Genomic DNA, 25,747 nt, shown 5'->3' with positions numbered 1-25,747 from the left:
CCAATCTGCTTCACTGAGGCTGTAGTCAAATTGGCCCATGCTCCTGATCAGCTGTCCTGAGCATAAACAGGTTCATACAAGCCCAACACATCTGTCTGCTTGATTGCTTTTCAATCTCTGATAAGCATTTAATAAAAAACAAGAGCATAAGTTGAAACAGTGGTGAAGTTGTGCTAAGATTAGGTTTGAAGGTAACAAAAGCTTGAGAAAAGGTGCTGACCGCCAAAGACAAAAGTGAAAGACTGATTTAAACTTTTAGATAACTCTAAACTTGCTGAGCAGGAACTTGGCGAAACGTCTGCCTAAAGGCTTGAAACCCAATCAATAAAAATGCAACTCAACACCTGATGAAGCAATGCAAACACGGGGTGCTTCTCTGAAAAAAACATCACTTTTGTTCATTTTTCTAACTAGCATGACCGACCAAGCAAGAGGTTCCTTCAGTCGTAACCATGTCGCTGACCACAACAAAAAAAAAAAAAGAAACCCCACCCACGGTCACAGACTAACTGGGTGCAAACTGTTAGCAGGTCAAAAGCTTAAAGTAACACCAACAAAAACGCTCCCAAAGTGAAGCAACCAGGCACGTTAAAGGATGTGAAAGTTATGCTTCAGATTGCAAAACGTTTCTCGGTAAGTCTTGAGGTGACGGGCAAAGCAGGTCAAAAAGGCAGGAAACGTGACACTTCACACTCATCCTAGCAGGTAGATCATTCGAATTCAGGCTTTCAAAACCATGAACCTCATGACAGATGAGCAAACACTTCCTGAATGGAGCCCACACATCAGCAGTGAGTTTACACTTGCAGATACGCAGCGTGAAACTAAAACTAAACTCAAACAGGTATTTCAAGATGCCAAAGCACTTCTGAAAATTAGCTGATGGAAAGAAACATAAATAAGCCAGAGAAGATCAGCAAAAGCCAAAACCTGTTTGTCTGCGTTAAACCGACTGCACTTTAAAAACCCACATTCAAAAAGAGAGCTCTCTATAAGTGGCAAAGGGGACTCCATCAGGGGCTCACCCCACCCACCCACCCACCCAGCAGGACCCTTATCAGTCCACATGGGCCGGGCTGCTCCCTGAGATTAGACCAAGGAAAGCCCAGACTGAAAGTCTCCTCTGTCACGAGGCCAGAAGGCCTTCCGTTTCTGCAGAAGATGCTGAAGTTCAAACATGCCCAGTCTGTTTCTCTTTCACTTCCACAGGTACAATTGTTTTGAAGACGTTATTTACCAATTTCACTATCAGTAGTTCTATACTTAGTGCTCAAATTCCCTCTAATGAGACCTAAAACCAGGAGGAGGGGGGAAAAAATGACATCTTTCATGAACAATTTATCCTTTTTTTAAACAAAGTCAACAGAAGCCAGCGGTTGTTCTCTTTCTAACTTACGAGTACAAGCCAAACCCATCTTAAATAACACAAAAAAAGTAAAAATCCATAAATGAGACAACACAACGTCTTGGCAACGCATGTTGTTTACACCTCAAACTCAAAGGGACAATAGGAATTCAATAGCGTCTCTGGAATTATTTTTCCTGCAGCAGCAGGGCAGCGGGCTCACCGGCACGTGGCTCATTAATTAATAACAATGACACAAGTTCTCTGTTTTATGCCTCAGCTGCTGCCAGACACACACACACACACACACACAGGCGGCTTCCAGCAAGTGCAAACTTGTAGAGATGAGATATGAAACGGTGGAAGAAACAAAACATTCTGCTGTGACAAACTGGAAGCAGAGCATTCCTCTGCCATGATTGTTAATATGAGCAAGAGTTAGGTGGAAAACAGCGGTGGTTGAAACCCACACAGTCTGTCTGGTTCTAGTCTTTGGAGGGTGAAGTGAAAAAGAACCAAAACTGCTTGAAACATTGGTTTTTACGTGTTTGTGTTCAACCCAAACACATCCAAAAAAAACCATGACCTCATAAACTTGTGATAAAAATGTCATGTCTATAGAGTTCAGGTATGTGGTCTTGAAATCTACTGTAATTTTAAAGTGTTTTCTGGCCAAACCAAACGGAAAAGGAGCCTGCAAATCCATGAAAGGGGACTTTGGGCTTTTCTCCTCCGCCCGAACCAAAAGCTGCTCCGTGAGAATGAAGGTTGATGCCTTTTTAGCAATCCGGCTGTTGACATTGCCAATCCTGCACAAGTGCGACCAATTGAACCGGCTGAACTGGAGAGCGGCGAGCGACAACGTCCATGGAAAAAAGGTCTAGAGCCACCGCTCTGGTCTTAAAATCAACAACTTACCAATTACAAATGTATCCCCCCCCCCCCTCCCCCCCATCCTTACAGTACACTTTTAGCTATGAGTGACTGAAAGTTTGACGTGAACAGGTTTGAGACCTGTAAATGCCCAAAGTTGGTTGCAATCAAAGATCCTTATAGATGCTGACGGCACTTCCGTTTTGTTGGACTGAAAACAAAAGAGTCTGTGGAATTAAAGTGCCCTAAGAGAGAAAGAGAAAAGTCTTTCAGAAATGTGGTTTCAAGTTGACAGTTGTGGTTTCTTTTACCAAAGTGAGCAGAAGTTAGCCCAAGGCTTACGGAAATACTTCCAGTGAGCTACCTACACTCAAGATATCGTCGAGTGACTCACTTGAAGGTCCCACTCTGATGAAAATTGTGTTTTTGGTGTTCGCACGGGCGTAAAATTCCAGTCGTGGATGATGTCATCAGCCCGCGACACATGACCAGTGTGAGCTGAGGGACTACAAATCGCCATGAGGTATAAGTCTGGCATAACAGTGGGTCAAAGAGTGCGTTAGAAGGTTATTTTGTCGTTCGTTTGGTTTTTCACTATATGCTTGTTGGAGAGGGGCTGAAAAAGTTGTCCTACAGGTGAATCAGAGAAAAAACAGGCGTTCTTCTGATGAAGTTAACAGTTAGACGTTACACCTCAAGGGCAAGAGATCAGTTTAACCTCACTGAAACAGACTGTCGCTCTGCTGAAGGTAAAAACTTTTTTAAAAAAAACCACACACTGTTCCTACTGCCCCTCACATACAAACCAAAACTACTGGTGGCAACTTTTTTCCATTCTTGCCACCACCACCCCCAACCATCTCACTTTGAGCGAGAAAACTCCCCTAAAACTCGCGTCTGTTCAGCCCCAGACCTCAACAAAAGAACAACATGTGCGATTTGACATCTGATCTCCTTCCCTCCCACACGAGAGACCATTATTCAGAGATTTTGGGCGCTGCGAGAGGAAGTGTGCAGTATCTGTCCCACCGTTTCCTGTCTCGGCCATCATCTGCTCCCCACTCCCACCCCCTTAAGACAGATGCAGGTGTGCAGCCGTCTCCCCTCCCCGACTCACTCGAGGAGAGGAAACCGAAGCCAAAGCAGAGCCCTGATGTTTGGATAGGAAAAGGCAAACAGAGCAGAGACATCTCCAGAACTTCAGAGCACCAGCTTCTTAAATGGTACCTAATCTCTCCAACTATCAGTCACACGTGTGCCCTGACTGATTTCCCTGTTTGAAGTTAGAACTTAAACATGGCAGGTTTTGTCCAAATTTATTTAACGACCTTCTTGGATGAAAGTGGCATTTTATTTTACATTTAAAACTTCAAGACCTACACCAATGAAAGTTGTGTTTTTGCTGTTCTTGTAACATTTTTTCTCATGATCGACTTATTAAAGAAATGAGCTTAAAATTGTAATTCTGACTCATTCTTCATACAAATTAGTGTAAATCAAGGGCAGACGACCAAAATGTGGTTTGATACAACATGTAGTTGTGATGTCATAAATAGGATCAGCGGGACACGAGCTCCATTCTGATCCATCCACTTGTAGACTACTAGATCCGCCTCAGTTTTCCTCATCTGAACTGGCATCTGGCTCAAAACTGTAAAGCCGGATAGTTTCATACATTGCTCGCCATTTTTGTTGCATCAGTGATGTTAGGTTAAGGGAGGGTAGTGAGTGAGCTTGTAAACAGAGAGCTCTCAGTTGTGGTTAAAGGGCGTGTGGGGTTGCTCTGCATCAACAGTCCCGCCCACAACTCAACAGGTGAATTTCTACTAAACAGAAACTCTCATAGCAAACGACAGGATTACTTTGGCTAAAAATGGCGTAATCATAAATAGAAGACCATCTTTTTACTTAAAAACCTTTTCATATGGGGACTTGGTGGGCAACAGGAAGACTTTATAAGCAATATTTTTTCAGTAAACCTTTCCCGCTGAGCATACTTTCCAGGGAAAACAAAAAAGTGCAAACAAAGTGGTTCCCTAGTTTGCACAGAGTTCCACTGAGCATCACTTGTTCCCCAAACGTGTCAAAGACGTCCACTGTGCTCCACTGGGCCCTGCAGACACAGACGGCTTTTGGTCTGACGGACCAGCCAATGCGGATCGGACCCCTTCTTTGGGCAAAAAGTCCTCCTGCTGCTGAGGTTTGGGAGGGGGGGGGGCTCTCTCTGTTCTCCAGCACTGGGAGCATCTACAGGCTGAGATCTGGACTCTCCTCTGCAGCCGGATTCATTCAGCAGCTCAGTGAAACCCATGAATCAACAACTGCAAAGGTCCATAAACATTCCATAAACATGAGCAAAAAGCCAGTTGTTGCTCCACACCAAAGCTGAGAACTGCGTGAAAGTCAGGACCAACAACATACTTCTGTCATCTGTCATTAAGCACGCCACCAGCAGCACCCACTAAAACCGGCATGAGTCCACCACACCCCACGCAGGAAACCTTTAAAACACACAAGGGAAACGAACATGCCGAGTGCAGCCCAAAATGAACATGTTGATGACAATACAGGATGAGTCATGTAGAGATTTTTCACAGAAAGGGTGAAGTTTGGAGGTTAGTTGAGTTAAGGAGCTCGTGATGGAGTCGGCAGGTGTCTTTCTATGTCGTCTGCCAATGAATCCCACTCCTTACTCACCTTGTAGACTTTCCCGAACGCGCCGTCGCCCAGCTCCCCGACGATTTCCCAGAGGTCGTTGGGGTTCACGTCCCGGTGGACGTGCTCGTACTGCTTGCCCTTCTTTTTCGTGTCTATCCGGAACATTTTGCTGAACCTCGACAGAGCCATGTTTTTTTTTTGTCCGGCGAAACCGTTCAGCTTCAATTAAAAAGAAAATTCAAGAAAATAACCGCGAGAAGCTCGCAAAGACGTGAAAAAAGCCGTATATATTCACTTGTTATTTAGAAGTAAAAAAAACGTGAAAACCTATTTGTCTTCTGTTTTTCTTTTAAGGAAACTAAACTATCTTATTTTAGACGAATTCTTCTCCTCCGTCCATCTCCACATTGGGCTCCGTGAGGTTTAAATGCCACATTCCCATTGAAGAGCTTCGGTTCAGGTTCTGGAGACGCGGTGACACCCTGCGGCTGTGGAGTCTGTGGAGTTTGTACTGCGTTTCTGTTTGCGGGCAACTTGTTGATTCAAACACTACAAGAAAAAAAAAAAAAAAAAGCTATGTTAAAAGGCCCCGCCTCCTAGCGGAACACCCTCGCGGTGCAGTCTGGGAAATGAAGTTATGTAGGAGTTGTGGCAAAAGACAAGGAAGAAGAAAGAAACTGCATATCCTGGTTGGTGCTGGGCGTGGACCGAGGAGAGGACGGCCTGTGCGGGGAACAAGACTGACAGGACTCCCGCAACACGCTGCCGTTCGCTCAAACATTTACTTATTAATGGGAAACTTTTTGTTTTTTACCTATCACTGTACCCTTTATTTGTTCTGTCATTATCTTAAATAAAGTTAAACTTCATAGCATATTGAGCCCAATTTTATGCATTAAAAACTCAACTTCGCTCAATTATGTAATGGAATGTAAACTACTTTCTTAACCTTTAATCTTTGTCCTTCAATCAAGCAGAAGCGCACCAGGCTCCTGGAGAGTTACAGTGCCCTCTTGTGGCAAATCAAACTCACTACTATGATATATATATTTTTTCTAACTTGTCCTGTCCAACAGCTAAGCAAACAGATGAGAGCTGAAAGCCTTTTGTGTTGGACATATTTTACTTTTACAACAGAAGTTATGAATAAACCCCTTTTGCAATTTCAGCTAAACTTTATTCATGTTAATTATCTATCTATCTACATACCCAGACTGTGTCCCACCAAAGTGGGGTAGCCTAGACAGGGCACACATTCTTAACTCCCTCTTTCTCTTCCCCAAACCCCTGTGTGAGTGTGTGTGTGTGTGTGCGCAAGTGTGTGTGTGTGTGACTGGTATAAGGCTTGGTCTAAGGGATGGTGCGAGAGGACTGGGAATCCTCTCCCCTGTAACTATATTCCTAAATACGGACAGGGCAGAGTTGGGAAGGGGAGGTTACCTCGCCAAACCCTTAAGATGTTAATTATATTTGTAAATATTTTTTGTTGGACCGGACGGAAAAGAAAAGGAGGAAAGAAGAGAGAGGGATGACAGATAAGGGGGGGGCGGGGGGGGGGGGGGGGAAAGGTGATTATAGATTATATAGGTTAAGATCATAAAGCGTCAGAAAGCAACAATTTTCTGGAGCTTTATTATTACAACTGACAGGTTAAGATGCATGAAAAATCTAAAATGGGTGGGGCCTGTCCACACACACACACTCAAACGTTACAAACACACCTGTTGGCTCCAAAAGTGTTCACACACAAACAAGTCTACATGGACATACTACCACTAACATTCACACACGCCTATTATGCAGCCCAGCTCCAGGCAGCCCCCCCAGGCCACGGTTAGTCCAGGAGAGAGCAAGGCAGGGGCCGGCCCCCCGCCTAGGAGGAGGACGCCCAAGAGGAGCGAGGGTCCCCCAGGGGTGTTATAAATATGTCCCGACCAGGCTCACCCGCAGTCGGAAAATATGAAGAAGGCCGGCACCCAGGGGCCAGGACCAGAACCCACACCAGGGGGACACAAAACCCGCTGGCTCAGATGTGATATGATTCCCGGCCCCCTGTCTTGCCAGAGAGCTCAGGGATCCCTCTCCCTGCGTGGACGGAGGGCCGTCGGGCCCAGGAAGCCAGCACCCCAGGGACAGGGCTACTGTGACAGAGGGCCCCAGTTCCCTCCGCCAGGGATGGGGCGGGGGACCGAAGATCAGAAGTCCCTCTTTCTTGTGTGATGTATGTGTGTTAGTGAGCATATGTGTGTGCGTGAATGGGTGTGTGTGTCGGAGTGTGTATTTTGTAATGTAAAGGGGGTCTGTGTATCAAAGGGTGTTGTTGAAATTGGCGGGGGGGCACCGAGAGGATATCTTCTGCTTGCAAACAGAAACAAACAGCACCCTCCCCACCAAAAGGCCCTAAAATGTCAAAGGTGCAGTTAAAATTGGCGGGTAGGGCGCTAAGGACATCTACTGCTTGCTGGCAATGATGTCCAAGACCCCCCCCCCCCCTACCAAGGATCCTAGATGTGTAAAGTGCAATAAAAACCGAGAGGGGGGGCACGTTCCATACGGCAACCAAGGTAGGGGGGCCACTGCAGAGTAGCTCCTCCCCCCAAGGTGCATCGCGGGCTGACCCCCCACCACCCTCACCCTAATAAATGGTTAAATGAGGAAGAGGGTCGGGGACAGCTGGAGGACTGACCCCGGTGGTGAATCAACCATCCCTGAGCCCCCCCCCCCCCCAGCATTGGGCCGAGGCCTCCCCAGCCCAGTGGCCCAATCGCCTGAAGCGCCGACCCCACACCCCCCACCCCACACATGGAGAGAGAGGAGAAAACAAAGCACCACCCCCAGGAGCAAGCCCAGGGGGTCCAGAGAGCCTGGACAGGTGTGCAGAACCACAGTGCATGCATGTAGCTGACGGGTACATTACTCTCGCAGTGCTCGCAAATGTCTGAGTTTCTGAGACCCATCTTGAACATCCTCTGTCCAGTGTAGTAAATTCTGTGAAGAGTTTTGAAATGGATCCGCTGCAAATTTGGATTTTTTGTTAGTTTAGATGTGTTTTGACAAAGTTCTGACCAGAAGCTTTGATCTGTGCTGCTGTTCAAGTCTGCATCCCATTTTGTTATTGGAACTGAACTGGTATTATCTAGGTTGCATAAGAGTTTGTATATTTTGGTAAGAGTTTTATTCATTGAAAAATGAATCAAAGAGGTAACTAGTTCTGCTAGCTTTAAGTCGTCTTTGTATTTAAACTTTTTGGTAATTATAGATTTAAGTTGTTGGTATTCCAAGAAGTTATTTATTCCATGTTTTTCTTGTAGTTCCTGGGGAGTTATGAATCTTTTATCAATAATTAAATTCTCTAGTAGTGTTACGCCCCCTGGTTTCCAAGCTGGGAAGTGTGACATTTTTTTTGTTGATAAGGATGTCTGGGTTGTTCCAGATGGGTGTCATTTTGCTTGGTTAAAGTGAGGAGTTTGACACTTTAAGAAATTCCCACGAGGCTGTTAAAGTAGCGTTTATATTAATACTTTGGAAACAGTCCTGTTTTTTAACTGTTTGGCTAACAAACGGTAGATCTGACAGGTTGATCTTTCCACATAACTCCTGTTCCAAGTCTAAACATGAGTTGGTTTCTGGATTGTTTTTTAACCATTTTAAGATGTATTGTAATCTATTTGCTAAATAATAGTTGTGGAAGTTTGGTAGTTCTAATCCTCCACAGCTTTTTGCAGATTTTAAAGTTTTTAGACTAATTCTTGCAGGTTTATTGTTCCATAAGAAGCTTGATATTGATGAGTCTAATGCTTTAAACCACTTTAGTGGGGGCTGTGTGGGATTCATCGAGAAGAGATAATTAACTTTAGGCAAAATTGTCATTTTAACTGTGGCTACGTTGCCCAAGAAGGACAGAGGGGTTAGATCATCCTGTATGCTTTTCAGTAATGGGGTGTGGTTTAGCTGCACCAGTTCTGATAATTTGAGGGAGAAATAAATTCCTAGATATTTGATATTGCCTGATTTGACTGGAATTGTGAGTTTTTGTTCTGCATTACTGTTCAGTGATAATAAAACAGATTTATTCCAAATAATTGAGTAGTCTGAGATGGAAGAGAATTCATAATAATTGTTGCTGTTTCAATTACAGAACGTGAATTATTTAAAAACAGTAATATGTCATCTGCATGGAGACTAATTTTATGATGGCTGTGTTTGGTTTTAATTCCTTTAATGCTCTCATGCTGTCTTATTGCTGCAGCTAGAGGCTCAATAAATACAGCAAAAAGAGAAGGGGAGAGTGGGCAACCCTGTCTGATTCCTCTGCCAAGAAAGAACCTGTCAGAAGTCTGTTTGTTAGTTCTGACTGATGCATTTGGGTTATGATATAACATTTTAATCCAATTGATGAATGATTCCCCAAACCCAAACTTGTGGAGGGCAGCAATGAGGAACTTCCAGTTTACTCTGTCAAATGCTTTTTCAGCATCCAATGAGAGTATAGTCATTTTGATAGTGGCAAAGTCTATTATGTTAACAAGTCTGCGGACGTTGTCACTCGAATCCTGTTTAATCAAGGTGAATTATGTGAGGAGTGATTTTTTCCATTCTCTGCTAGTGATTTGCAAATTATTTTTACGTCTGCATTGATTAAAGAGATGGGGCGATAGCTTGAAGGGCTCGTGGGATCTTTGTCTCGTTTTAGAAGGAGAATTATGTTGGCGGAGTTCTTGTTAGGTGGCATTGATTGGCTGTCCTTGATAAATGTCACCATTTCATAAAATGTTGGTGCCAGCTGTTCCCAAAATTCTTTATAAAACTCAGCAGGAAAGCCATCGGGTCCTGGGGTCTTTTCATTAGGCATAAGTAACAGAGCTTCATGAAGTTCAGACAACGAGAGAGGTGAGTCTGAACTGTCATCTGATCTTCATTTAATCTGGGTAGGTTTATTTTATCAAGAAATGAGTTGATGCTTTGCTCTGATGGGTTAATCAGTGATGTGTATAAGTTTTTATAAAAGTCTTTAAATGCAATATCACTACTAGAATCTTTTGCAAAAACTGGATGTGTCTTGTATTGAGTAACTAACAAATGTTTTTTGATAATATGGATTTACTATTAAATATTTAATTTTACTGGATTAAACTTTATTGTAATTTTAGATATTTTGACCAGCAATTTTGAAATATGCCATTGTCTGAAATGCAAAGCTTTTTTCTGTTGGTATTTCCTAGACCATGTATCATTAAGAAACAAACATTTTGTCAGGTTGGGAGGGCTGGTCAGCGTGAAGGACCCAAAATGCAAAGACGGAGGCACACGGTTCCAGGGCAAGGGGTTTATTTAGCAAAAGGCCCTGCAGAGCAAGGTAACAAAACAAAACTGACTGTGGGCAAAACTTGAAAACATGGCAGAAGACAGACATGAACATGACAGCCTGGGAAGAGACATTAATGGACCAGCACAAGAGGATAGCAAATACCAATACAAAGAAACCCAAACCATGACACGTTTGTTTGATTGATTGATTGGTTTTAGGCTATTTTAACCATAACAACAAATATGCAAGACAAAAAGATATGAATCTGTGAATATTTAAGATATGAATTCATGACTTAATTGACCAAAAAAAGAAAAGAAAAAAAAGATGCAATCTTCCTAAAATAAATGCTCCAAACAATAAACAGATTTTTTTGCACATACACACATGACATATTGTGTTTATTAGATATAATTATTTCAAATAAAGATGTATTAATTCCTTGAAAGGGAGGGATAAGAAACAAATTGCAGAATACTTCCTTGTAATGTTTTCCTATCAAAAATTGCTCATATTTCTTCACGGCTTTGTCTCCCTGGACAAAATTTCCGAAGCTAAACAATATAGCTGTGGTTAGTTTTTAGGCAGGAGGTCACCTGGGACTACCAGGTGCTGTATGTTAATCCAACCACATAAGACTCTTTCTGTTATTTCCATGTGCCAGTCCGAAGCCCGGATAAGTGCAGATGGTTGGGTTTTTGGAAGGCTTTGGCAACCCCTGAAGGGGTGTAGCCAAAGGGAAAAAGAGTAAAATGACTGTTTTTCAGTAGCAATGCATTAAATGTGCACATTTACAGTTCTGTGGAATTTTTAAAATTCCTAATAAATGAAAGATTGATGCCTTACTCCTACTAAATCCACAGTTTAGTAGTCCGGAACTCTCTCATCAGATCCCTAGTATTTTCCTAAACAACAATGACCCAGAGAACATGGGCAAGTTCATGCAAGTCTGTTAAAGCCCATGGGGGTTCACACTCATTTACTCCAGCATGAGTTGCAATTATTTTGCACATCTTTTGTTCACGTTTTTTTATAGAAGCTGGACCTTAATGATTTTATGATAATTTGGATAAGAAGGACATGTTGCTGTTTTGGGAGAAAATGCCTTATGTCTTCCCAGTTGGTCATGTTTGACTCATGGTAATAAATGAGTACTTCCCAGTTTGGCTAAACTGTTTAGACTGTAGTTACATGCATTTGCATACCTGTGGGGACCAATGGATGACAAACAGAAAGATTATGTTGCTTGGTCCACATAATACAAATGTTGCAGCCACACTCTGATCCCCAAATATTTACATTCAGTGTCACTCTCATGTAGAACAAGTCTTTTATGCTCCATCACTGCACCAGCACTGCACACAGGTCTGAGCCTTTTTAGAAGGATCTCTGACATCACTTATTTATCTGAATGTGCCATGCAGAGCACCTGTTGCATCTAAAAATCAAGGCGATTTTCTCTGTATTTGTCCCTTTTTCTTGCCCACATAGACTTCCATTTTTCTATTTTCTGAAGCAGCTGAATCCCTTTTAGAGCCATAGGGCAGTTGGAGCCTATCCTAGCTATTGTTGTGCGAAGATGGACCCTGGACAGTTCATCTGACCGTCGCAGGGTACTTCATTTTTTTTAACTCCAGATTTTTCCGGCAAACCCTAAACAACTTGCTAAGAAAGCTAACTTCTGCTTCCCTCCATGAGGTGGGCCATCTGACAAGGAAATAATATGTATTCATTTGCAAATTGTGAGCTTTGTTTTCTGACTTAATACTCTCTGCACCATGACAGATCAAAACAAGGTCTGACATGATTTCTGCAGATGCCATGCCCATTTGTGGGTTGATCATGTGCTCCATTTTCCCTTCCTTTTAAGCAGAGAACGTAGAGAATTTTCTTCACCTGGATCGGAGACTTCATGCCTGGAAATGTTTTTTTGGGGTGTCCTTTTTCATCCATTGCCTCAGACTGGATGGTGGTGAGTAAAATCCTGACTGGTTCACAATTAGCTGCTAAATGTCAAGGGTGTGAATTCGGACACAAAAGCAGGACGGCAGAAGTTCGAATCAAAAAGGATATTTTAATCCAAGGAAGGCTCTTAAGCTCGTAAAGACAGAGGTCAAACAAGTAGAACGATCCGGTGACAAGTGAAGCCAAAACAGGAGCTTATATACACACAATAAATGAAAAACAGGTGGGTACACAGGTGCCGGTGAAGACCGGGGTAAGTTACCTAAAGAAACAACAGAAGACAGAACATGAGTTAACAAAATAAAAGCCCGAAACCCGGAAGTGAGAAAAAGATGAACCGCCCTGGCCCCGGCTCCTGACAGTACCCCATCCTCAAGGGGTGCCTCTGGGCGCACCACCGGGCTTGTCAGGGTGACGCCTGTGGTACTCCCTGAGCATGCCTTTGTCCAACATCCTCGATGTGGGTTCCCAGGACCTCTCCTCAGGACCGTAACCTTTCCAGTCAACCAAGTACTGCAGACCCCGGCCCCGACGTCTGACGTCCATGATACGTTTGATCGTCCATGCAGGCAGACCGTCGATGATGCGAGGTGGCGGAGGTTGAGATGGAGGGGGCTGGAGAGGACTAGTAACATGGGGTTTGAGTTGGGAAACATGAAAAACTGGATGTATGCGCATGGACCGAGGAAGGCGTAGTCGGATCGCCACAGGGTTGACGACCTTCTCCACCTCGAACGGTCCGATGAATCGTGGAGACAGCTTTCTAGACTCTGTCCGCAGCTTGATGTTGGCAGTGGACAGGAGTACTAACTGACCTGGCACGTAGGTAGGCGCCGGTAACCGATGCCGATCAGCCAGTCTTTTGTTAGCTGCGGACGAGCGAAGAAGAGCAGCGCGAGCCTCCCTCCAGATCCGTCTGCAGCGGCGGTAGAGATGTTGTACCGACGGCACCGCCACCTCCTTCTCCTGCTCTGGAAACAATGGGGGTTGGTAGCCTAGAGAACCCTCAAATGGGGACATACCCGAGGCAGATGACGTCATTGAGTTGTGGGCATACTCAACCCAGGGCAGAAGGGTGCTCCAAGAGGTCTGGTGCCGGGAACAGATGCATCGGAGGGCCACCTCCAGGTCTTGATTGGTCCTCTCGGCCAGCCCATTTGACTGTGGGTGAAAACCCGAAGAGAGACTGACCGTGGGACCAAAAGCTGCACAGAAAGTCTTCCACACTTGTGAGACGAACTGTGGTCCACGGTCAGAAACTATATCAACCGGGATCCCATGCAGTCTGAACACGTGTTCCACAATGAGTCTGGCGGTCTCTGAGGCCGAAGGCAGCTTCTTCAGGGGCACGAAGTGAGCTGCCTTAGAAAATCGGTCCACAACAGTCAGGATCACAGTTCTGCCAGCAGATGAGGGCAGGCCGGTCACAAAGTCTAGAGCTATGTGGGACCAAGGGCGGCTCGGAACAGGTAAGGGATGCAGCAGGCCCGCTGGGGGTCGATTGTTGACCTTGTTTTGGGCGCAGATCGTGCAGGCAGAAACGAACTCCCGGGCATCCCTCGCCAAACTGGGCCACCAGAAACAGCGACGCAGGAAGGCGATCGTCCTGTGTACCCCGGGATGACAGGTAAGCCGAGTAGCGTGCGCCCACTGGAGGACCTGGCTCCTTACGGCCCTGGGAACATAGAGTCTGTTAGGGGGGCCCCCACCAGGGTCTGGCTCCCGGGCCTGTGCAGTCTTGATCTCCCTCTCCAGCTGCCAGGAGAGGGTACCCAGAACACAGGAGGCAGGAATTACAGTCTGAGGAAGGGAATCCTCCATAGCCGGTTCCAGTTGTCGGGAGAGAGCATCTGGTTTAATGTTCTTGGAGCCAGGGCGGTACGACACCACAAAATCAAACCGAGTGAAAAAAAGTGACCACCGTGCCTGCCTCGGGTTAAGCCGTTTTGCGGTCCGGATATAAGACAGATTTTTGTGGTCCGTCCAGACCACAAAAGGCTGTCCCGCCCCCTCTAACCAGTGTCGCCACTCGTCCAACGCCAGCTTAATAGCTAAAAGCTCCTTATCCCCCACGTCGTATTTCATCTCCGCCGGAGTAAGCCGGCGGGAAAAAAAAGCGCAAGGATGAAGCTTGTTGTCAGCACCCTGCCGCTGGGACAGCACAGCTCCAACCCCGACGTCCGAGGCATCAACCTCCACAATAAACTGGGCGGAGGGGTCCGGTTGGATGAGAACTGGGGCGGTGGTAAAAAGGTGTTTGAGCCGCCGGAAAGCTGCCTCAGCAGTCTCTGTCCAAACAAAAGGAGAGGAGGTGGAGGTCAAACCCGTAAGGGGGGCCGCGACCGAACTATAACCCCTAATAAAACGGCGTAGGTAATTGGCAAACCCCAGGAATCGTTGAAGCTGCTTCCGATTGCCCGGAGCAGGCCAATCAACCACCGCGCTGACCTTAGCTGGGTCCGGTCGCACCTCCCCCTCCGCAATCACAAAACCCAAAAAAGACACACTGGAGGAGTGAAAATCACATTTTTCTGCCTTGACGAAAAGCTTGTTCTCCAATAGGCGCTGAAGAACCAGACGAACATGCCGCCTATGTTCGCCGGAACTCCTGGAGAAAACAAGAATATCATCAAGGTACACAAAAACAAAATGGTGAATGTAGTCCCTGAGTACATCGTTTATCATGCCCTGAAATACAGCTGGAGCATTAGATAGTCCAAAAGGCATCACCAGATACTCGTAATGTCCCAAATGCGTGTTGAAGGCGGTCTTCCATTCGTCACCCTCCCTGATGCGAACCAAATGGTACGCATTCCGTAGGTCCAATTTGGTGAAACACCGGGCCTCCTGCAGCGTCTCGAAAGCGGAGTTCATAAGTGGAAGAGGATAATGGTTCTTTACCGTAATGGCATTCAAACCTCGGTAGTCAATGCATGGGCGTAATGTTCCATCCTTCTTCCCCACGAAGAAAAACCCCGCCCCCACAGGAGACGAAGAAGGTCTGATAAGGCCCGCCTGAAGAGAGTCAGTTACGTACTGCTCCATTGCCTCCCTCTCAGGTTTGGACAGGCTATAGAGATGGTTCTTGGGCAGTGTGGCACCCGGCTGCAGTTCAATAGAGCAGTCATACGGCCTGTGCGGGGGCAAGGAGAGAGCCCGGAATTTGGAAAATACCTCCCCCAGGTCATGATATTCAGGAGGCACCTTGGAGAGGTCAGGTGAGGACGGCTCCCCTACCGGGTCAGCGGAGTCAGACTCTGGATGCCGAGCTGAGCGTAAACAGGCCTTGTGACAATGAGTACTCCAACTGACTACGCGATTGGTTGGCCAATCAATGACTGGGTTGTGATTCAGAAGCCAGGGAAATCCTAGAACCACCGGATTATGAGGGGACTAAAAAAGAAAAAAAACTGGTATGCTCGTGGTGGTTCCCAGAAAGGATGAGGTGAACAGGCTCAGTGATCTGGTTAACTGTGGCGACCACCTCACCGTTGAGGGAGATCACCCGCCAAGGACGGGGAAGCGACTTGGTCCTAAGACCGGCCTGTCTGGCTAGCTCAGCATCCATAAGGTTCTGTTCAGCCCCAGAATCTAACAAGGCCCGAACAGGAAACCCCCCACCCTTAGACACAATGTGACCCTCCAAAAGACAGGAGGTGGATTTAGAATCGACGGGCACCTGGCCTCCGCTCGTCAGTGTGCCCACCTTTAATGACGAGCGGAAGCTTTTGGGCAGTTCTTACAGTAATGACCCCGCTGACCACAGTAAAGGCACTCACCTGCTGCCATCCTTCGTCTACGCTCAGTGGGGGACAAACGGCCACGACCCAGCTGCATAGGTTCCTCCAACGGGGCTGCAGGAGGCACTGTGGGGGTAACAGAAGACATATGAGGGGAGGGCTGGACGTAAACGTCAGGGTGTCCCCTGAACTGGGAAACGTCCACCCGGCGCCCCCGCCGACGATCCTGCAGTCGATTGTCGATACGAATCACCAGGGCGATAAGAGGCTCCAGGGATGAGGGCAGCTCCAAGGGAGCTAAGTGGTCCTTCAGCTCCTCTGATAATCCCTCTAGAAAAGCGTCCGTAAGCGCTGCGGGGTTCCACCCGCTCTCTGAAGCGAGAGTCCGGAACTCAATAGCATAATCCGTCACCCGACGGTTACCTTGTGTCAGCCGCATCAGCGCCCGAGCCGCCTCTCTGCCGGGTTTCGTGTGTTGAAAAACCTGGGTGAAGGCGTCGAGAAAGGCAGAGAGAGAGGCGCAGGTCGCTCCTCCACGTTGCCACTCCGCAGTGGCCCATGCTCCGGCTCTGTCAGAGAGGTGTGATATTATAAATGCCACCTTGGCCCGATCAGTAGGGAAACTGGCTGCCTGCAGCTCGAAATGGAGCTCGCATTGAGTGATAAACGCCCGACAATCCCCTGAGTCGCCGGAAAACCTCTCTGGTCGGGCCAGCTGAACCCCCGGGGCGAGTGACGTCGTCTGGACTGGAATCACCGGTGTCGGCGCAGAGGTAGAGTGATGTGGCGGATGAAATGACGGCGGCTGCTGGAGCTGCTTTGCTAATGTCTCAATGCGATCACCGATCATGGTCAGCTGTTGCTCCTGGCGCCCAGCCATCTCCAGCATACCTCGTCTGAGGTAATTTAGCTGTTCCTCCTGCTGGAGAATGACCCTCTCCTGTGCGTCGCTGCTCGTTCGTGGAACTCCTGCGTCCGCTGCGTCCATGATGACCGGATCGTAATGTCAAGGGTGTGAATTCGGACACAAAAGCAGGACGGCAGAAGTTCGAATCAAAAAGGATATTTTAATCCAAGGAAGGCTCTTAAGCTCGTAAAGACAGAGGTCAAACAAGTAGAACGATCCGGTGACAAGTGAAGCCAAAACAGGAGCTTATATACACACAATAAATGAAAAACAGGTGGGTACACAGGTGCCGGTGAAGACCGGGGTAAGTTACCTAAAGAACCAACAGAAGACAGAACATGAGTTAACAAAATAAAAGCCCGAAACCCGGAAGTGAGAAAAAGATGAACCGCCCTGGCCCCGGCTCCTGACACTAAATGCTCCAGAGAGAGCTTAAATAAAGTGAGCAAGTTAAGAGGACAGCATCGCCTGCAAAGAGCAGAGGCTGAATTCTAAGGACACCAAACTCCACCTTTTCTCTGTAATAAACAAAATCTAAGTCTCACTGGAAATGGGTTTAAACTTTTGATTGTATAAGGACCCATTTATCCTATGTTCACCGAACAAACCCCTTCAGATCTGCAGAAACGCAGTTACTCTAAATTTAACACAGCTTCACTGAATTTCTGACTCATTTTTCATTGCATTGCATTCATGGTGCTTTATTTGTTTTACATTGAATCCAAAATACTCTATAATTGTGAAAAAAAGTTTTGTTTTTCCATTTGTCATCAGTGTTTTATGTCTGCTAAGTATAAAACATTGGACTGAGTGCAGATTGAAGTGGACCACAACGATTTGCAGTGGGAACGTTGTTGGCGACGTCCTAAAATAGTGCATGAATGACTACCGCAGGCAACTTTATGCAAGTTGTTTTTATTGTAGGTAAAACATGTAGATACAAAAAAACCTGGCATAAATTATAGAAATTCAGTTCAGTTTTGTTATTGGTGGAAACGAGCAAAAATGCATTTGAAGTCATTAGTCAAGCCATATCACTGTGTTTTTAGCTATTGGTTATAAATTGAAACTCCGGCATTGAAAGTCAAACGATGTTACAAAAGCATGGCTCGCCTAATGCTTTCTTTAAGGATAAGGTGATTTACAAAGCCTGAGATGACTCCTTCTTAACTTTTCTCTTGAGACAGCCATGATCTTGCATTTTCAGCATCCAGAGTGTTAGTGATCCAAAGGGGCGCAGTCATAGCCTGTGTAGGCCAAGTCCTGTGCACAAAGACAAACAGCAGAAAGTACTTTTGAGCAAACTGTCTCACAATCAATGTGGCTGTTGAAACATCGTTTGGGTTTTTTCTTTTTTTTTCTTTTTAACAGTTCTCACTCTATGGACAGTTGGTCTTACCCCGTGACATCTACCTCGCATGATAAGGTGCAGCTGCTTCAGATTGGATCCAAGCCTTAACGCTTCTGTGTTGCGGCGGGAGCAGTGGTCGAGGTCTTCCAACAAGTACATGTAGCTCCTCATTTTGTTCACCACACAACCATTCTGTCGTGACAAGAAAAGGAAAAGGTGAAACCCTAAAAAATAGTGGAGCAGTTTAAAACAGACGGTGAGTTATGACTGATCCTAAAAGGAAAATCCATCACATTTTCACATTTTTTAGATTCAAGACTTTTATGAATGCAAATGTTCACAAGTTGAAGTTATACTTAAGTGGACATCAACATGAAAACCTGGGCGCTTACCCATGCAAAGAATCTGAAAAATGATAAGTTTAGCCATGAAATTGAGAAATAATAAACTGTATAAAACACCACTCCTCATGTAAAAAAAATCTACTTACAGTTGCAGGGGCGCTGTTTACATTTGCAGCCAAGCGGTTGACCTCCCGCGCATAGAAACGGACATTGTCCATGCATGTCGACTGTTAGCACAGGGCCAGAGGCACCAGGCAAGCAACCAGGAACAGGAACTTGAGCATCTTGATTCTCTGTCGTCCACTGAGCTGACTGCGCTTTTGTTCGTTTGTCTGGACACCTCACTGCTGCAGCCACGTCCACAGGAGGACAATTTAAACACACCCCTTCTTGTTCATGCCAGAAAACAATCATGCAACTATGCAAATGTGGCATGCAAAGGTCTTATGTGGAAGACAGAGATTAGTTTATTTGGCTGAGAGATCTGATAGATAATTGTGAATAACAGTTTTGTTTTTCATTTGTCACCAGTGTTTTATGTCCGCTAAGGATAAAACATTGGACTGAGTGCAGATTGAAGTGAACCACAACGATTTGCAGTGGGAACGTTGTTGGCAACGTCCTAAAATAGTGCATGAATGAGTACCGAAGGCAACTTTATGCAGGTTGTTTTTATTGTAGGTAAAAGATACAGAAAGTAACAGATAAATGATCAAACGACCATCAAAGGATCAATGAAAGATAAAGTACGATAACAGAATATATTATAGAAAACTGGCATAAATTATAGAAATTCAGTTCAGTTTTGTTATTGGTGGAAACGAGCAAAAATGCTTTTAAACTTATTAGTCAAGCCATGTTACTGTGTTTTTAGCTGTTGGTTATAAATTGAAACTCCGGCATTGAAAGTCAAACGATGTTACAAAAGCATGGCTCGCCTAATGCTTTCTTTAAGGATAAGGTGATTTACAAAGCCTGAGATGACTCCTTCTTAACTTTTCACTTGAGACAGCCATGATCTTGCATTTTCAGCATCCAGAGTGTTAGTGATCCAAAGCGGCGCAGTCATAACCTGTGTAGGCCAAGTCCTGTGCACAAAGACAAACAGCAGAAAGTACTTTTGAACAAACTGTCTCACAATCAATGTGGCTGTTAAAATATCGTTTTTCTGTGTCGGGCGATGAACATTGTATAAGAGATAGTCAGCTGTCTGCCACGTGTGACCTCGCTTTCTCACTTGCATGCATAATCCACCAGAAAAGCCCAGTTTTCCAGCCAGTCAGGACAGACAGGCTACGGGACAGCGCTCAGAAAATGCTCAGTTACGTCCAGCCTCACAGATCAGGTGATCGGGATTAAACATCCACCGAGGTTGGCGCGGATTTTCAGGTCTGCATTATAAACACTGCTAAATCCTGTCAGATCATGCACCGAGTGACCCATTAACCTGCTGTGTCTTTTTTTTTTGGTTCACGTCGGGATTCTGGATCAGAAGATATAAACAGATGTTCAGCCATGCAGGACCGTTTTTCTTTCTTCCTTTTTTGTAAAAGTCATTCCTTGAACCCAGATTTTGTTTTTAATCTTGATTGTTTGCTGATGTGGTGCTCTACTCCCATTTCCAGTGTGTGAACTTCAGCTGCCATATTTTTAGCTCTGTACTGTTAGACTGGAATGTAAGCCAGGTTTTAATGAACCTTGCAGAGAGGAAAAACATTTGGCCGAGCCTACTGAGGTTCAATGTGGGGAGGAGTTTGAGTTCATCTCCAAAACTTCAGGACAGGATTTTCATTGGAGACAGAGCAAAATAACAATCTTACCATAATCACACTCAAAAAAACTCCATGAAATCCAGCACCTTTGGGTTTTTTTCTTTCTATTTTTTAACAGGTGTCACTCAGTTGGACAGTTGGTCTTACCCCGTGACATCTGTCTCGCATGATGAGGTGGAGCTGCTTCAGATTGGATCCAAGCCTTCTCAGTTCTGCGCTGTAGGCGCAGCGGTTGAGTCTGAGGCCGTCCACCAAGGAGATGTAGCGCCTCATTTTGTACACCACACAACCATTCTGTCATGACAAGAAAAGGAAAAGGTGAAACCCTAAAAAATAGTGGAGCAGTTTAAAACAGACGGTGAGTTATGACTGATCCTAAAAGGAAAATCCATCACATTTTTACATTTTTTAGATTCAAGACTTTCATGAATGCAAATGTTCACAAGTTGAAGTTATACTTACGTGGACATCAACATGAAAAGCTGGTAGGTGAGCCGTGCAAACACTCTGAAAAAGGACAAATTTAGCCATGAAAATGAGAGATAATAAACTGTGTGAAACACAAGTCCGCATATTAAAATGAAATCTACTTACAGTTGCAGGGGCGCTCTTCACATATGCAGCCAAGTGGTTGACCTCCTGCGCCTTGACAAGGACCTTGCTATAGCATGTCGATGGGTAGTAGGGGTAGCACAGGGCCAGAGGCACCAGGCAAGCAACCAGGAACAGGAACTTGAGCATCTTGATTCTCTGTCCTCCACTGAGCCGACTGCGCTTTTGTTCGTTTGTCTGGACACCTCACTGCTGCAGCCACGTCCACAGGGGACAATTTAAACACACCCCTTCTTGTTTATGCCAGAAAACAATCATGCAACTATGCAAATGTGGCATGCAAAGGTCTTATGTGGAAGACAGAGATGAGTTTTTTTGGCTGAGAGATCTGGAAAGTGGACAATCGAGTATAAAAAAATAAAACAATACCAGAAAAATGTAGATAAAATCAGATTATTTGTATATTTGTAAAAGTTGTGTAATATATATGTCTACAAATATTGCTTTTTTAATTATTTTCTGGCTGTAAAAAATACTTCTTTAACTTGAAAAACCTACTTTTTAAACCTGATTAAGTGATGATTTGTCTGTAAATTTATCTCTAAAGCTCAGATGAGAGTCTATTGTTTGATGAATCATGTCTCTGTCCAACCAAAAAGTCTTAAATAAATCGAGAGGAATTTCAAGTTGAAAATTTTATTTGAATCAATAAAAGTAATTTATTGGATGAGCAGAGGTTAGACCTTGACAGCAGCAGAGCTGTTGCATCAGCTTCATGCTTTAGCAGAAAAAGCTACCAAATGGTCTTTCTTACTTTTAGTTGTCTTCATTTTTTTGTTTAAACCCACATACTAACAAATGTATTTGTTTTTTTTTTTTTCAAAAATGGAAAGGCATCATGTTGTTTGGCTGACACTAAGTATATTTATATTGTATGATGTGATAAAATAATAGAAAGATAAACTTACTATGTCCCCATACAGTTTACTATGTAAAAATCTTTAATGCCATAAACTATGCTCTAAAATCCTTTGTCCCATAAAAGTTTAGTGTAAAAACTGACTGCCTTTTCTTTTTTGTCCACTAGATGAGGCTAGTTTCCAAAACTTTGAAAGGGCTTCAGTCTTTTTGCTGTACAATCAAAGTTGCCACTTGTAAATCAGAACTGAATCAAACACAAGCAGAACTTAAAACTCACAGACTTGCTGTGGAAGCTAACAAATGCCTTCACTTTGAAAATCAGGTCAGAGCAGGCATGTGGCAAAGAATCCGCCATGCTGAGCAGCTTCTCTTCATCTCCCTCCAGGTGTGATGTGACTCAGTTCATCACTCACGGCATCTAAAGGACTTTCACACACCTGCAGATGCTGCCAAACACCAAATCAGAGCTTGGCCTGGTTTTCAGCGCTGACTGACTGGAGTGTACGCGGCATGAGGATGGATGCCCACACAGGCTGCAGCGTGGCATGATGGAGCGCCGCGGCACAAAGGAGAAATAATGTGCTTTGTGCACTGTAAGCAGATCTTTCATTCCCCATTCCCTCCTCTCAGCTATTCTCCCCTCGACCTTGTCCTACTCAATTAACAGAGGAGGCAGGTGACTGGGCACTTCACAAAATCAATGGATGTGATTTACTCTTCATAGTAAACACTCATGAAACCATGAACAACTTCATCGAGTAAATTTGAAATACAGTGGATGGCAATTCCTGAATTAACAGTGAACGGTTTATTTCCTATTTTAAAAAAAGTAAGTAAACTGAGAAAGAGATAAATTCCTTCTGAAAGCTTTCCAGAAAAATGGAAAGCTTTCAGACATCAATTGTTCTCCTGACTTTTTACCTGTACTGTACTGTGCTTGAATGTGTTTGAAAACTGAACAATGGAGGGGCAATTTGGGGAAAAATATATTTAAATAAAATCTGTGAACCCAGTAAAAAAGGGCGCTTCAGATTTTAAAATGTGTCTGAGCTCCACCATTCTTCATTGACATCCCCATTTAGATCTTGCTCACCAAAAGCTCCTTTAAGCTGTGCCTTTTAGTTCATAGTTATGGACTTATTTTTATTTTTTTATTTCTTCATCTAACTTCAGCCAAGACCAAGACTCCTATCTTTGGATCCGCACGCCATACTGTCTTGCCGTATAATTACTCTAGAGGACTTGACCTCTGGTGCACTGGACATCTGTCATTTCTGAGCAGGATACACGTTTGTGCGAGTGTCTTCTTCAGCGTCCTTAAACAGAAACTGGAAGCATCTTGTCTTGAAAAAGTGTGTTTGACATTTAAGACTAGAAAACTGCAACTCCCTTTTAATTACTTGTCCAAAAAACACTCTGATCTTATTAAAATTGTTCGGTGTGGGTAATTTTGAAAACAGAATTAAAATTTAAAACAGATAATTATCCTGTTTTCATCTATGGCAAATAAAGATCAAACTCCATAAAAACTGGCCTTCTCTTCAATATCATGATCTGCATATTTGACCATTTATAACTCCAAATAAAGACTAAGTCAGGGTCTGAAAAGAAAGAATAAGACCATTTTTTTGCATAATATTTACTTTTTTTTAGCTTCAATTGATTAATTTTGTAAAATCTTTACTATTAACTTCATCTGTTTTGATAAGATATGGTATTTTACCCACACATTTTGGGCAGTATGGGCTTCACGGTGGCACAGTGGTTCGCACTCTTGCCTCACAGCTAAGAGGCTCTGGTTCAAATCCCAGTTGGACCTCTCTGTATGGAGTTTGCATGTTCTCCTTCAGGATTCATGGGTACTCCAGCTTCCTCCCACAGTCTAAAAACATGTTAATTCATGTCTCTAATTTTCTCTTAGGTGTGTGTATTGTGTCTTTGCACAACAGTAACTGGGATAGGCTCCAGCAACATGACTTTAAAAGGGTTCAGTGGGTTCTGAAAACGAATGGGTTACGTGCAGCTTAGAATTTATTTTGGACTCAAAGTCCAATCAATCATAAAACCCACACACAAATACAATACAATAAAAGATGCAGTGCTATGAGTACACAAGGTAAAATCATAGAAAACGTTATTTGAAAAAAGGCGGAAATAAAACTATACATAAAATGAAAATTACCAGTACAATAGAAAGTCATGAAAACTATGGAGCCCATAAAGGGACATTAAAGAAGAGAAAAAAATAATAATAAAACTAATTATCGGAGGCTATTAGTTAGTACTTTGTGCTCACCAATAACTGGTGAGCCCATGACAACTCATAAAACATGACTTGACAACTAAAAGCCTCTGATTATTTTTGAGTCACTGCTGGTCAAAAAAAACCTTCATCCATATTATTTTCCGTGAATATCCGTCAATGCAGGCATCAATACGAATACCAAATGGCTTCAGCTTGTCATAAAAATCCAAATGCTAAATATAATTTGGACCCTTTTCAAAGTAACTGCAGCGATGTAGACGTCCGGCTCTTCGGAGTTCAACACCCCGTGGGTCAAGATCTTGTAGAATGAGACGGACATGTTCTTTCCATTTGTGCATGCATCTACCGATATCCATGGAGGTTACCGGATGATCTTAATTTTTCCTGAATAAAAGTGGTAACCTGATCCAAGCTGGTGTAAGCCCTGCGCCGAAACAAACCACATGACTTAAACTCATTTAAGATGACGTTCAGTGATAATATAATTGTGAAGTTGATGGTAATGTCATGTCCAGGTAACTTGTGAAAATGCCTTTGTGCGCAAATGACCACAAATGGTCAGTTACTAACTGGTGAGCACCTGTTAGTAATGGGTGCGCACCAACTTCAATTTTTTTATCTTTTCATGTGCCTTTGGGGGCTCCGTAGAACTACATAAAATAAGGAATTATTAAAACCCTTGTGCTATCTTAGATGACCCCTTCCCTTACATTGACGTGTTCTCCCTACCATAACAAAGGATACAGGTGGAAAGATTTCATGTAATCCATGGACACCAGTGAAGATCACAAATCATTGAAGAAAGAAGGTTCAGAGCACTGTCTAGTGGGTCTAGATGACCCAACTCCAAATGTTTAACCCTTGTGCTATCTTAGATGACCCCACCCTTACATTGACGTGTTCTCCCTACCATGACAAAGGTGGATAAAGGTGGAAAGATTTCATGTAATCCATGGACACCAGTGAAGATCACAAATCATTGAAGAAAAAGGTTCAGCGCACTGTCTAGTGGGTCTAGATGACCCAACTCTCAATGGTAAAGTGCCTAGGATAGCACAAGGAATAAAAATGTTTTGTGTTGTTCTGTAGTTGACCACATGGTGGCGGCTTTGAGCAATATCAGCTCCATTCGGACTGACATATAAGGTGGTTGGAAGTTTTATGTGGTTTATATTACATTAGATTCGATTTAAATTAATAAAGAGCTTTTGTGTATTTTAAAAACAAAAATCTTAAATGTAAAATCAATCTAAAATATTAAAAAAACATTATTCTATGAGACTGAGGAATTTATTTTGGAACATACTTAGGACCTATTGCTTGGTGAAGCATGTAACCCACTGACCATGCTATCTGAGCCGCACAGCTGCAGCAGCAAGCGGGCAGCCAGTGAAGCGTGCCCCCCCAGACGCACGCTGGTGGCGGGCATCTCAGCAACAACAGACGGCGATGTGGAGGTCAGGCGCGCACCAGCGCGGACTTCCTGCTAAATATCTGCTCTCGCTCCCCTTTCCTGCATGGGATTACGCGCCGCTGAGCATCCCGCACTGCGCGTCCGCGCCGCGCGGTTCCCATCGTTTGGGTTTGTAGCAGGTGTCCCGGCGCGTCCCCGAGGTCCGGAGTGCGGACCAGGCACGCTTTGCTCCGCACTGTTGCTGCGCCGTCGCTTTGAGCCTCTGCAGCAAACTGGGCAAGAAATGGTGGGATGCTCGACCAAGAGGTAGGTGCCCACAGTTGCCCCTGCG

At 44.4% G+C, this 25,747-nt stretch overlaps 3 protein-coding genes across 4 annotated transcripts in view; 1 reads left to right on the top strand and 2 right to left on the bottom strand.

The window, feature by feature from the left end:
• Positions 1-5,432, bottom strand: part of LOC101167671 (serine/threonine-protein kinase 10) — a 36,418-nt gene extending 30,986 nt beyond the window's left edge. Inside the window, exon 1 of one of the 2 annotated variants that reach the window (XM_004084210.4) lies at positions 4,916-5,432. In XM_004084210.4, coding sequence (XP_004084258.1) covers positions 4,916-5,065 — 150 coding nt within the window. In that variant the 5' untranslated portion in view covers positions 5,066-5,432. The remainder of the gene's footprint in view (positions 1-4,915) is intronic. The other variant, XM_011492371.3, reaches the window with a different exon arrangement.
• A 13,715-nt stretch (positions 5,433-19,147) lies between these two features.
• On the bottom strand, positions 19,148-21,061 carry LOC105357439 (cytokine-like protein 1). The gene is made up of 4 exons (XM_011492372.3): positions 20,858-21,061; positions 20,726-20,770; positions 20,411-20,557; positions 19,148-19,579 (listed from the first exon to the last, which is right to left on the bottom strand). Exons 1-4 carry the CDS (start codon positions 21,002-21,004, stop codon positions 19,535-19,537), a joined length of 384 nt encoding a protein of 127 aa, XP_011490674.1. The 5' UTR covers positions 21,005-21,061; the 3' UTR covers positions 19,148-19,534.
• Positions 21,062-25,357: 4,296 nt separating this feature from the next.
• Positions 25,358-25,747, top strand: part of stk32a (serine/threonine kinase 32A) — a 70,126-nt gene continuing 69,736 nt past the window's right edge. Inside the window, exon 1 of the mRNA XM_004084211.4 lies at positions 25,358-25,722. The gene's annotated coding sequence lies outside the window, so the exon portion shown is untranslated. The remainder of the gene's footprint in view (positions 25,723-25,747) is intronic.

This window comes from Oryzias latipes, chromosome 14 (genome assembly GCF_002234675.1).
Source record: "Oryzias latipes chromosome 14, ASM223467v1".
Taxonomy (NCBI): domain Eukaryota; kingdom Metazoa; phylum Chordata; class Actinopteri; order Beloniformes; family Adrianichthyidae; genus Oryzias; species Oryzias latipes.
Note: the sequence above shows the minus strand (reverse complement) of the source record. Positions and strands in the feature narration are given on the sequence as shown.

Excerpts from the sequence above, each read along its gene's own strand:
- LOC105357439 (XM_011492372.3), bottom strand. The coding sequence starts at position 21,004 with ATGCTCAAGTTCCTGTTCCTGGTTGCTTGCCTGGTGCCTCTGGCCCTG. Across the intron at positions 20,771-20,857 it reads TGAAGAGCGCCCCTGCAACT|AGTGTTTGCACGGCTCACCT; the intron begins GTAAGTAGATTT and ends GTCCTTTTTCAG. Across the intron at positions 20,558-20,725 it reads CTTTTCATGTTGATGTCCAC|AATGGTTGTGTGGTGTACAA; the intron begins GTAAGTATAACT and ends TTGTCATGACAG.